This window comes from Hypanus sabinus, chromosome 14 (assembly GCF_030144855.1).
Source record: "Hypanus sabinus isolate sHypSab1 chromosome 14, sHypSab1.hap1, whole genome shotgun sequence".
Lineage (NCBI taxonomy): Eukaryota > Metazoa > Chordata > Chondrichthyes > Myliobatiformes > Dasyatidae > Hypanus > Hypanus sabinus.
The window spans coordinates 91,150,686-91,164,566 of record NC_082719.1 but is presented as its reverse complement, the minus strand read 5'-3'; the positions used below and the strand labels follow the sequence as shown (position 1 = coordinate 91,164,566).

General features: G+C 42.5%; 1 protein-coding gene across 2 annotated transcripts in view; it reads right to left on the bottom strand.

The window, feature by feature from the left end:
* The window catches only part of ube2r2 (ubiquitin-conjugating enzyme E2R 2), a 107,397-nt gene that overhangs the window by 5,132 nt on the left and 88,384 nt on the right, over positions 1-13,881 (bottom strand). For both annotated transcript variants that reach the window (XM_059989627.1, XM_059989626.1), the window contains exon 4: positions 8,512-8,609. In XM_059989627.1, the coding sequence (XP_059845610.1) occupies positions 8,512-8,609 (98 nt within the window). The remainder of the gene's footprint in view (positions 1-8,511; positions 8,610-13,881) is intronic.

Below are 13,881 nucleotides of genomic sequence, written 5' to 3'. Positions count from 1 at the left end.
ATTTACAACTTAATTATTTATGAATGAGCACCATCCTGTATTAGCATCGCCATGACTATGAGTTAAAATTGACAGAAAGGCCCACGAAGAAAGCATACCTGGAGTACTGTGTGCAGTTCTAGTCTTCCTACTTGAGGATACTGTTACATTTCCCTAAATGGCAACTCCAATTCATCAGAATGACTCTTAAGATGGCAGGACTGTGACTTCAAGAGAGATTGGGTTAACTGGACCTGTTTGCTTGAGTTAGGAAGAATCTTATTTAACATAAGGGATCTGACAGGACTTGCTATGCTGGATACAGAGAGGGTATTTACACTGGCTGGGGAGGTCCAGAGTCATGGGGTCACTGTCTCAGAATATATTCAGGAATAAGGAGAAATTGCTTCATGCAGAAAGTGCACAGTTTGTGAGAATGGCACAGCAGGCATGGGTACAATCCTGATCTTCACTGCTGTGTGGAATTTGTTAAGTTCACTGTGACGATGTGAGTTTCCTCTCCAAAAGTCAAAGATTTGGGCTGTTAAGTTTATTTACCACTGTAATTTTCCCCTAGAAAGTAGGTAAGTGCTAGAATCTGAGGGAGCTATTGAAAATGTGGGGATTTTTTTTTAAAGGGGTATTAATGTAGGGTTAAACTAATATGACAGGGCAATGGGAACCGCAGTGATAGGGATGAGGATAGGGCATTTAGTATAGAAATGGATGCAGTGTGTAGTGAGACTGAGGAAGGGTAGGCAGATGATCAGACAAAATTGCAGTTAGTGGAATGAGTTGCAGTGTAACATGGGGACAAACTCAAAAACGGTGACGAATAGAGGACTGAAGGTGTTATACTTGAATAACAGGTACTTGAATAGCAGTTCAGGTGGCCCGTTTTTCAAATGTTCTCTTTACGACACCTCACTGTTATGAAAGAACTACATTAGTTACCTGTTTTTGCTAACAGAAGGTGTTTTCACTGTTACGAGAATAGTCAGCTCACGAGAAAAGGCAGCTCCTTCCCCGGAACTGCATTCTAGCCGCCATAGCTTAAACATGTGCCTGTGAGCATCTGTGCTTTATGTCAATTTATCTTGTACATCTGTTAGCAAGATGAGTTCTAAGGTATCAGAAAAGCCTAAGAGTGTTACACTTAGTGTAAAACTAGACATTCAACGTTTCGATTGTGGTGAATGAAGGACGTTGTCCGTGTGTTGAACCGTTCGCACTATTTATACGCAGAGACTAAGACTCTTGAAAGCTGCCGATGTTACTGTTGGTTCTGCTCGTAGCAAAGTGGTCTCTCTTAGTCGGCATCCAATAATGGATAAAATGGAAAGTCTTTCGTTTGAGTGGATTGATGGGTGTACAAAGTGTGGTGTTCTGTTAAGTTATACTTAAGGAGAAATCAGTCAGTCTTTTTAATAAGCTGAAGCAGAAAGCACTGGACGATGGTGATGGAAGTGTTGCGAGAGTGGAATTTAAAGGTAGTCATGGGTGGTTTGATCCATTTCTGAGGCAAGGGCAGCTTTGTAGTTTAACGTTTACTGGAGTGAGTGCTTCGGCTGATACTGAAGCTGCTGGAAAGTTCTGAGCAAGACATTTATTTCGATAGAAGAAAAGCAGGCTAAGGGACACAAGGAATCGAAGGCCAGGTTTACCCTAATGCCTATGATTAAAGCCACTGGTGATGCTGTCCTTAAGTCTCTACTAGTGTACTATTCAAAAAATCTGAGGGCACTTAAAGGCGTTGATAAGAAAATACTTCCCGTTGTGTTCCGTGCACCCCAACCTCCCAACGATTCACACACATTCATCAGTTTTCTCACTGTCTTCCTGATTCCGGTAAGTGAAACTACACTGTACGTACATTATTTCTACTTTATATAGGCTGTGTATTTTTATGTGGTGTTTGGTATGATTTGTTATTTGGTACGAGACTGCTATCCGCTATGCTAGTAGCACTAAGTAGTGAGATTTTCACTATGCTAGACAGAGCTGCAAAGATTGCAGAAAAGTATTTTAACTTTATAGAGGCTGTGTATTTATCAGATCATTCCTGCTTTTACTATATGTTACTGTTATTTTAGGTTTTATGTGTTATTTGGCATGATTTCGTAGGTTATTTTTGAGGTCTGAAAACGCTCACAAATGTTTCCTATATTAATAAATGGTAATTGCTTCTTTGCTTTATGACATTTCTGTTTACAAATGGTTTCATAGGAACACTCTATCTTCAGATAGCGGGGAAAACCTGTATACAGAACAAGGGAGATGATCTTGTGGCCATCACTGAGTTGTGGTTGAAAGAATCATAGTTAGGAGCTTAACATCCAAGGACACACATTGTATCAAAAGGACAAACATTTAGGTAGGCACAGGTAACAAGGGACTGGAAGACGTAGACTCCTTATGGGTAGAGTTAAGAAACTGCAAAGGGTAAAAAGATGCTGAAGGAGTTACCTACATGACTCTGAACATGGCCAGGATGTGGGCTACAAATTACAAGACAGAAAAGGCATGTCAAAAGGGCAATGTTAAAATAGTCATGGGGAGGTTTCAATACGCAGGGAGATTGGCAAAATCAGGTTGATGCTGGATCCCAAGAAAGAGGATTTGCAGAATGCTTATGAGATGGCTTTTTAGAGCAGCTGTTGTTGAGCCTACTAGGAGAATGGCAATTCTGGATTGGGTGTTACATAACAATGCAGATTTGATTAGGGAGCTTAAGGTACAGGAATTCTTGGTGGTCATATAAAGATAAAATTTACCCTGCAGTTTGAAAAGCAGAAACTAAAGTCAGATATATCAGTATTACAATGGAGTAAAGGGAATTATAGAAGCATGAGAGAGGAGCTGGCCAAAGTTGACTAAAAGGGGACACTAGTGTTCAAAAGGCAGGATGATACAACTATGGCTGCAAGGGAAGCAAAAAAGACAAAAATAAGCAAAAATTAGTGGGAAGTTCGAGGATTGAGAAGCTTTTAAAAAACAATGGAAGGCAACTAAAAAAGACATATGGAGAGAGAAGAAAAACTATGAAGGCAAGCTAGACAAAGAGGATACCAGAAGATTTTTTAGATACATAAAGTGTATAAGAGAGATGACAGTAGATACAAGACTGCTGGAAAACAATGCGAGAGAGGCAGTAATGAGGGAGAAAGAAAGGGGAGACAAATTAAATAAGTATTTTGCATCAGTCTTCACTGTGGAACACTAGCAGTATGCCAGAGGTTCGAGTGTGTCAGGGGTAGAAGTGAGTGCAGTTGCCATTACTAGGGAGAAGTTTCTTGAGAAGCAGAAAAGTCTGAAGGTAGATAAATCACCTGAACCAGATGGTGTATATCCCAGAGTTCTTAAAGAGGTGGCTGTAAAGATTGTGGAGGCATTAGTAATGATCTTTCAAGAATCACTACATTCTGGAATGGTTCTGGAGGACTGGAAAATTGCAAATGTCACTCCACTCTTTCAGAAGGAAAGGAAACACAAGAAAGGAAATTATTGGCTAGTTATCCTGAATTCAGTGGTTGGAAGATGTTAGAGTCCAGTAGTAAGAATGTAGTTTTGGGGGTACTTGGAGGTGCATGATAAATTAGGCCAACATCGGCATGGTTTCCTTATGGGGAAATCTTGCCTGTTAAATCCGTTGGAATTCTTTCAGGGAATAACAGGCAAGATAGACAAAGGATGTTGTTTACTTAAATTTCAGAAGGCCTTTAACAAGGTGCCACACATAAGGCTTTTTAACAAGGGCCCATGCTTTACAGCAAAGATGCTAGCATGGATAGCAGATTGGCAGGAGGCAAAAAGTTGGAATAAAGGGGGCTTATTCTGGTTTGCTTCTGGTGTTCCACAGGGCTCAGTGCTGGGACTGCTTCTTTTTACATTATGTATCAATGAATTGGATGACAGAATTGATAGTCTTCAGGCAAAGTTTGTGGATGATATGAAGATAGGTTGAGGGGTAGGTGGTGTTGAGGAAGCAGGGAGACTGCAGAGGGACAGACAGATAAATAGTCAAAGTGGCAGATGGGATAGTGTTGGGAAGTATATAGTCATGCACTTTCAAAAGTGTAGGCTATATTTTGAATAGGGAGAGAATTCGAAAATCCAAGAAGCAAAGGGCCTTGCAAGTTTTCAAACAAAAGAAAATTTGCAGACGCTGGAAATCCAAGCAAGACACACATAAAATGCTGGAGGAACTCAGTAGGCCAGGCAGCATCTGTGGAAAAAAAGTACAGTCGACGCTTCAGGCCGAGACCCTTCAGCAGGGTTGGAGGAAAAAGTCCTCATGCAGGATTCACTAAAGATTACTTTGGTTAATTTGCAGGTGGCAAGAAAGGCAAATGCAATGTCAGTATTCATTTCGAGGCCTAGAATATAAAAGCAAGGATATAATGTTGAGGCTTTATAAGGCACTGGTGAGGCCTCACTTGTAATATTGAGAGTCAGAGAGTACAGCACAGAAACAGCCCCTTTGGCCCATCTAGTTCATGGCAAACCATTTAAACAGCCTATTCACATTGACTTGCATTGGGACCACAGCTCTCCATAAACCCTACCATCTATGTACCTATCCAAACCTCTTAATCAGTGAAATTCAGCTCTTATGAACCATTTGAGCAGGCATTCATTCCAAACTCTCACGACCTCTGAGTGAAGATGTTTCCCCTCCTGTTTCCCTTAAAAAAGTGCCTGTTACCAAAGAAAAGATGTGCTGACATTGGAGAGGATTCAGAGGAGATTTATGATTCTGGGAATGAAATGGTTATCATATGAAGAGCATTTGATGGCTCTGGGCCTGTATTCACTAGAATTCAGAAGAATTGGGGAGATGGGGTGAAATCTCACTGAAACGTATGTTGAAAGGTCTTGATAGAGTGATGTGGAGAGGATGTTTCCTCTAGCGGGGGAGTCCAGGAAGGGGTGTTTATTTAGCCAGACGGTGGTGAAATTCATTGTCACAGGTGTCTGTGGAGGCCAGGTCACTGGGTGTACTTAAGGCATAGGTTGATAGGTTCTTGATTAGTCAGGGCATGAAACGTTATGGTGAGAAGGCAGGAGAATGGGGTTGACAGGGAAAATGGATCAGCCATAATGAAAAGGCAGAGCAGACAAAGGGCCAAATGGCCTAATTCTGCTCCTATGTTTAATGATCTTATTGGCGGGGATGGGTGACGGTCGGTGCCAACCTGAAGGGTTGAATCGCGGTTTCTGTCATCTATCTCCATGATTCTATGATTCGAAAGGCAATGGATAGATTTGAGGAGAGGATGTCTAGATCCCAGACACAAGACATAGCGAGGACTACAGGAAAAATGCCAGAACAAAGAGGATTAGCTATGATCACATTGAATGGGGAGCAGACTCAAAAGGTGCACTTCTGCTTCAGTTTTCCTGTTTCCTGGTGTCTCCGAGTGTGCAGGGTGCATATGTGTGCGTAACATAGATGTTACGTCATTGCTCCACCCCAGGCTGAACTGTTGCAATGCTTACTGATGGAAAATGCACAGAGATCACTGGTATCACATGAACTTAATCTAATAATCCAATACTAAGCATGAAAGGAAAGATTAGGGCTAGTGCAATCAAGATTTGACTATTTGATAAAGGTTATCTACTGAATATCTTCTCCAGCCCTGAGAAGATAACTTTAAAAGTGCCAAGTCATATTCCTTAAGGAAGTCTATATTCTCGATTTAATTATGTTTTGATACCTTATCATGTTCCAATTTTTATTTTGCTTTGTACGCAATGGTTGCTGCAAACAGTAACACCATTTTTAAAACACTTTTACTGCCCATGTTCTTCAGTCGGATTCTTCAGTCCAATCAGTTGAAGAGATTATCTTGCTGTTTCTTCACCCAGGATCTTTTGTCAAGGTTGATGTGCTGAATTAGATACCCAATTACAAATTTCCACAGATAGGTCCTTTGTTTTTAAAGCTCACAATGGTTTGGGACCAGAGTCCATCACAGAATCGCTTTTGTTTTAAAATTCTGCCTGACTCTCAGGTCTTATTCCACCAGTCTCTTAAATTCAAACAATCTCCCTCAAAAGATAACTGGCAGATCAGCTTTTTTGAACTATGCTCCAAAATTGGAATTTAACACCTAAAACTACAAGGAAAGGGACCAGATGAGATGTACCCCAGGTTACTCTGGGAGGCGAGGGAGGAGATTGCTGAGCCTCTGGCAATGATCTTTGCATCATCAATGGGGATGGGAGAGGTTCCAGAGGATTGGAGGGTTGCAGATGTTGTTTCTTTATTCAAGAAAGGGAGTAGAGATAGCCCAGGAAATTATAGAACAGTGAGTCTTACTTCAGTGGTTGGTAAGTTGATGGAGAGGATCCTGAGCGGCAGGATTTATCAACATTTAGAGAGGTTAAATATGATTGGGAATAGACAGCATGGCTTTGTCAAGGGCAGGTCATGCCTTACGAGCCTGACTGAATTCTTTGAGGATGTGACTAAACATATTGATGAAGGAAGAGTGGTAGATGTAGTGTATATAGATTTCAGCAAGGCATTTGATAAGGTACCCCATTGCAAGGTTTGTTGAGAAAGTAAGGAAGCATGGGAACCAAGGGGACATTGCTTTGTGGATCCAGAACTAGCTTGCCCACAGAAGGTAAAGAGTGGTTGTAGACGGGTCATATTCTGCATGGAGGTCGGTCACCAGTGGTGTGCCTCAGGGATCTGCTCTGGGACCCTTCCTCTTCGTGATTTTCATAAATGACCTGGATAAGGAAGTGGAGGGATGGGTTAGTAAGTTTGCTGATGACACAAAGGTTGGAGGTGTTGTGGATACTGTGGAGGGCTATCAAGAGGTTACAGTGGGACATTGACAGGATACAAAACTGGGCTGAGAAATGGCAGATGGAGTTCAACCCAGATAAGTGTGAAGTGACACACACAAAATGCTGGTGGAACACAGCAGGTTAGGCAGCATCTATAGGTAGAAGCGCTGTTGACATTTCGGGCCGAGACCCTTCGTCAGGACTAACTGAAAGGAAAGATAGTAAGAGATTTGAAAGTAGCAGGGGGAAGGGAAAATGTGAAATGATAGGAGAAGACCGGAGGTGGTGGGGTGAAGCTGAGAGCTGGAAAGGTGATTGGCAAAAGGGATACAGAGCTAGAGAAGGGAAAGGATCATGGGACGGGAGGCCTCGGGAGAAAGAAAGGGGGAGGGGAGCACCAGAGGGAGATGGAGAACAGGCAGATGGGCAGAAAGAGAGAAAAAAGAGGGGGGAAAGCTAAATATATCAGTGATGGGGTAAGAAGAGGAGAAGGGGCATTAACTGAAGTTAGAGAAGTCAATGTTCGTGCCATCAGGTTGGAGGCTACCCAGCCAGTATATAAGGTGTTGTTCTGCCAACCTGAGTGTGGCTTCATCTTGACAGTAGAGGAGGCCATAGATAGACATATCAGAATGGGAATGGGACGTGGAATTAAAATGTGTGGCCACTGGGAGATCCTGCTTTCTCTGGCGGACAGAGCGTAGGTGTTCAGTGAAACGGTCTCCCAGTCTGCGTCCGGTCTCACCAATATATAAAAGGCCGCACCGGACGCAGTGTACCACACCAGCTGACTCACAGATGAAGTGTCGCCTCACCTGGAAGTGTGAAGTGGTTCATTTTGGTAGGTCAACTATAATGGCAGAATATAGTATTAATGGTAAGACCCTTGGCACCGTGGAGGATCAGAGGGACCTTGGGGTCCGAGTCCATAGGACACTCAAAGCAGCTGAGCAGGTTGACTCTGCGGTTAAGAAGGCGTATGGTGTATTGACCTTCATCAATTGTGGAATTGAATTTAGGAGCCGAGAGGTAATATTGAACTATATAGGACCCTGGTCAGAATCCACTTGGAGTACTGTGCTCAGTTCTGGTCGCCTCACTACAGGAAGGATCTGGAAGCAGTAGAAAGGGTGCAGAGGAGATTTACAAGGATGTTGCCTGGATTGGGAAGCATGCCTTATGAGAATAGGCGACGGAGGATGAACGGTGACCTGACAGAGGTATATAAGATGATGAGAGGCATTGATTGTGTGGATAGTCAGAGGCTTTTTCCCCAGGGCTGACATGGTTGCCACAAGAGGACACAGGTTTAAGTTGCTGGGGAGTAGGTACAGAGGAGATGTCAGGGGTAAGTTTTTTACTCAGTTGCTGGCAACAGTGGTGGAGGCAGATATGATAGGGACTTTAAAGAGACTTTTGGATAGGTACATGGAACTTAGAAAAATAGAGGGCTATAGGTAAGCCTAGTAATTTCTAAGGTAGGGACATGTTCGGCACAACTATGAAACTATGAAAACAGACTCTGTTGAAGGTTTAAAACACCAGCTCAAAACTATTTATTTTATCTTGCATTTTGACTAATATTTTTGTCTTTTATTCTCACAATTGCACTTCATTCCATTGGAAAACCGCTGAACTACATCGTGTGTATGAAACACTAACACTAACCTAAGTTTTGTAACAATAACCTAATGAACGTTAAGTTCCTAGCAATCGAGTGAAACATACCTCACGTTTTGAGTTGGATTCCACCTTTCAGAAGGGAGTTCACCACTCTGGGGATCATCTATGGGTGGGTGGAGGATTGAAATGCAAACATCTCCATTCTAAAAGCAGAAGAATTTCTGGTCACAGTAGCACTTCAAACAACAATACAAGTCTGAGCATTTCAGCTTAGGAGTGGAGTGGATATGTTGCTTTTATCATTTCTATTTATTAACTCAATGACTTGTTAGAATTTTGGCACCCTTTACTTCCTTCAAAATTAAATTTCAAGATCAAGACATTACAACAAATTCAGATATCTTAGATTCACAGTTTCTGCTCAGACTGGACAGATAATAACCTCTAATTCATAAACTGGTTACAGCACAGGAAGTCATTATTCAGCCCATCACAACTTACCTGAACAGTACAGCATAGTAAAAGGCTATTCGGGCCACAATGTTGCGATAAACCAAATAAACTAGGAATCTAACAACTAACTAAATTAATTCCTTATGCCTACATAATATCCATATCCTTTCATTTTCCTCACATTCATCTGCCTATCTAAATGGCTCTTACATATCCTTATTGTGTCTGCCTCTGCCCTCATCCCAGGCACCCAACACTCTCTGTGTGAAAACCTGCCTCTCACTTCTCCTTGAAGATTATCATGCTCACATTTAAAGGAGGGCAGAGCTTAAGATGATGGTGCCTAACAAGGAATCCTTTGCTTGCATCTTGAGAAACAGCTCTATTTCTATCTTTAATATCTCTTCTTCACCTTTTCAGGTTTTTTTTTTGAAGACCCTGTCCTGGAGTTACACGCTGACTTTGGTTGTTTGCGGGAATGGGACCTGCTCTCAGGGCCTCATGACCGGCCGCTTTTTGATATGCCAAGCATGCGGCCTGAAAGACTAGCGCGCCTTCAGGGTGGCAGATTTTTGTGGCTCGGGAGGCGGGCGGATTTGAGGACGGTGCCGTTGCAGAAAACTGGTGTGTCGTGGGAGTACATGGAAGATCGAAAGCAGCAAGCTGGCTGCTGGCTGTGTGCCCAGAGATCCGAGATCACTGGGCACAGAACTCGGAAAAAGCAACACAACAGACTTTTAATACCATCAATCGGCGAGTTGTTTTGTTACGTCTTCCCTCTTGCTGTGAAACTGGGACATCTCTTTTTCACTTATTAGGGAGAGAGGGCACCTGTGATATGTTGAATTACCAGGTGAACAAGTAGTCTTTGGGGCACTGCAAGTGAGTGTCCTTACTGATACTTTGCTGAATGCTTGAGTGCTCAGTGGAGGGTGCAGAATCTTTTTTGCTGGTGGGTGGGGGGGGTGGGTCGTCACTTTGCTACTGCTTATGTGTGGGAGGGGGGAGCTTTGTGGTTCTAACATTTAATTGTCATTCATTCTTTGGAGCACTCCTCTGTTTTCATGGATGTTTGCAAAGAAGAATTTCGGGATGTATATTGTATCCATTTCTCTGACATTAAATGTACCTATTGAAACCTAAAGCATCCCCTCTGGTATTAGGCATTTCAACCCTGAGAAAAAGATACTGTCTGCTTTATCAACTATATGTCTCTTATAATCTTATAAACCTCTATCATATGACCCCTCAGCCTCCACAGCTCCTGAGAAAACAGTACTAATTTTAACAAACCGTCCTCCCTGGCCCCTTCCCAAAGACTTGCGAATTCTTCCTTGCCATTTATTTAACTCCTTGAAGTCACATGGAATTCAGCTTTGCCACATCTGAAGGCAGTTCTGAACACATGCTGCATTAAAAAAACTTTTCCTTATGTCACTTTTAGTTTCCTTTTCCCATTAAATTTTACAGAGACGCCACAGCAGGCAACTGGTTACTGTGATGCTACTACAGCTCGGGGTGTTAGAGTTCTCCCCATAACCGCATCAGCTTCTCCTGGTGCTCTACTTTTATCCCACAGCCTTAAGACATACTGGTTAGTAAGTTAATCATTGTGAATTTTCCTGTGATTAGACTAGGAGTTAAATAGCTGGGTTTTTGAGTGACATAGCTCGTTAGGCTGGTAGGGCCTGTTCCGTGCTGTTTCTCTAAATAAATAAAAATGCCTGTGACCTCCACCTAAGGGAATTATCTCCTGATTTACACACCTTAAATCTCCCCTCAGCTTTTTCATCCCCTTCCCTGATGCAATTTTTCCTCCAGATTCTAAGGTCCTGATGATTATTCTTTCATTCACTTGCTGCAGAATAAATGAGTTAAATCTTCAAGTCCTGAATGCTACAATCTACCTGGAAGGACGACGAGGTGCTGTTGCTCAAACTATAAAGTGTAGCAAGTGACCGATCTATGTGAGCGCACTGGAGAATGGAAGTGGCAGGGAACAAGCTCGATTTCAGCCGCCCCAATCTGCATTTCGTTTCTCTAATGCAGAGGTGATCATATTGTGAACACTGAATACAGTATACAGGATCAGAAGTGCAACTGATGTACATTTGTGTCAACGACCAACACACTCAAGGATGTGCTGGGGGCAGCATGCAAGAGTCAGCACACATTCCGGCACCAACATTGTACGCTCACGGTGTCCAATAAGACAGCACAAATCACAACAGAACACAACAAGCGACAAAACAACAGCATCACAAGCTCCTTTCCTCCCTCCCTCCCACCCACACAAGAAGGATCTGCATTTAAACTTACTCCTCAATGTTAATTCCTAGTGGGTGTGGAATATCTTAGTGAAGTTTCAAAGGTTACAGGCATATCCTCCCTGCCCTTCTCAACATTCTGAAGGGATTGCTCCTTCGCAACTCCTTATTCTGTCTTCCATCACCAACAAACATCACTCTCCCCACCCACTTTGATAATATGTTCTCCTCTACATTGGAAAAACCTACAGAACACGATTGTATTGTGGAACACATGATTGAGTCCATGTGGCAACACTAATCTTCTAAGTGCTTGCCCCTTTAATGCCCCATTCTCACTTCCTCTGAGACCTCCCTGAATGTCACCTCCTCCTGTTACTATGAGGCCCAGTGGAAGCCTGAGGAACAGAATTACTTCTTCTTTCTGGCCATATGGCAGCCTTCCTGACTACAGCTTCAGGCAATTGCCTTTTTTGGTGCGTGTTGGAACAGGCCCGCACTGTTGTAGGCCGTTCATCTACACTGACCCAGTTATTACTCATAAGACCATAAGATACAGGAGCAGAAATAGGCTGTTCAGCCCATTGAGTCTGTTCCACCATTCAATCATGGCTGATCCAATTCTCCCAGTCATCCCAACTCCCCTGCCTTCTCCCCATAACCTTTTCACGCCCTGGCTAATCAAGAACCTATTTATCTCTGCTTTGGTGCACCTAATGACTTGGCCTCCACAGCCGCTTGTGGCAACAAATTCCACAGATTTACCACCCTCTGACTGAAGTAATTTCTCCGCACCTCTGTTCTAAATGGATATCCTTCAATCCTGAAGTCATGCCCTTTTGTCCTAGACTCCCCTACCATGGGAAATAATTTTGCCACATCTAATCTGTTCAGGCATTTTAACTTTCAGAATGTTTCTATGAGATCCCCCCTCATTCTCCTGAAGTCCAGGGAGTACAGCCCAAGAGCTGCCAGACGTTCCTCATACAGTAACTCTTTCATTCCTGAAATCATTTTTGTGGATCTTCTCTGAACCCTCTCCAATGTCAGTGTATCCTTTCTAAAATAAGGAGCACAAAACTGCACATAATACTCCAAATGTGATCTCACGAGTACCTTAAAGAGCCTCAACATCACATCCCTGCTCTTATATTCTATACCTCTGGAAATGAATGCCAATATTGCATTCTCCTTCTTCAGCACCAACTCAACCTGGAGGTTAACCTTTAGAGTAACCTGCACAAGGACTCTCAAGTCCCTTTGCATCTCTGCAATTTGAATTCTCTCCCTAAATAATAGTTTTATTTATTCCTAAATAATAGTTTTATTTACTTCTTCCACCAAAATACAAGACATACACTTTCCAACATTGTATTTCATTTGCCACTTCTTTACCCGTTTTCCTAAACTATCTAAGTCTCTCTGCAGGCTCTCTATTTGTTCAACACTACCCACTCCTCCACCCAACTTTGTATCATCGGCAAATTTAACCACAAATCCATTAATCCCATAGTCCAAATCATTGACATACATTGTAAAAAGCAGCGGTCACAATAGTGACCGCTGTGGAACTCCACTGGTAACCAGTGGCCAGCCAGAATAGGATCCCTTTATTCCCACTCTCTGCTTTCTACCCACCAACCAATGCTCCACCCACGCTAGCAACTTCCTTGTAATTCCATGGGCTCTTATCTTGCTAAGCAGACTCCTGTACAGCACCTTGTCAAAGACGTTCTGAGCATCCAAGTACACCACATCCATTGAAACTCCTTTGACTACCCTGCCTGTAATTTCCTCAAAAAATTGCAGTAGGTTAGTCAGGCAGGATTTTCCTTTCAGGAAACCATGCTAGCTTTGGCCTATCTTGTCATGTGCCTCCAGGTACTCCATAATCTCATCCCTAACAATTGATTCCAACAACTTCCCAACCACTGATTTCAGGCTAACAGTTTCCTTTCTGCTGCCTCCCACCCTTCTTAAGTAGCAGAGTAACATTTGCAATTTTCCAGTCATCTGATGCAATGCCAGAATCCATCGGTTCTTGAAAGATCTTTGTTAATGCCTCCGCAATCTCTCCAGCTACTTCTTTCAGAACCCGAGGGTGCATTCCATCAGGTCCAGGAAATTTATCCACCCTCAGATCATTAAGATTCCTAAGCATCTTCTTGGTCATAATTTTCACTGCACAAACTTCAATTCCCTGACACTCTTTAATGTCCGGTATACTACAGATGTCTTCCAGTGTGAAGACTGATGCAAAATATGCATTCAGTTCCTCTGCCATCTCTGCAATTCCATTACAATATCTCCAGTATCATTTTCTATTGGTCTTTAAATACTTAAAAAAGCTTTTAGTATCTTCTTTGATATTAGTCACCAGCCTCCTTTCATAATCCATCTTTTCCTTCTTAGTTTCCTTCTGCAAGTTTTTAAAAGCTTCCCAATCCTCTATCTTCCCACTAGCTTTCGCTTCATTGTATGCCCTCTCTTTTGCTTTTACTTTGGCTCTGACTTCACTTGTCAGATATGGTAATATCCTTCTTCCTTTCAAAAGTTTCTTATTTTGGAATATATCTATCTTGCACTTCCCTCATTTTCCACAGAAACTCCAGCCCTTTCTGCTCTGCTGTCCTTCCTGCCAGTGTCTCTTTCCAGTCAGACTTGGCCAGTTCTTCTCTCATGCTATTGTAATTTCCTTTACTCCACTGAAATACTGACACATTGGAATTTAGTTTCTCCTTCTCAAATTTCAAAG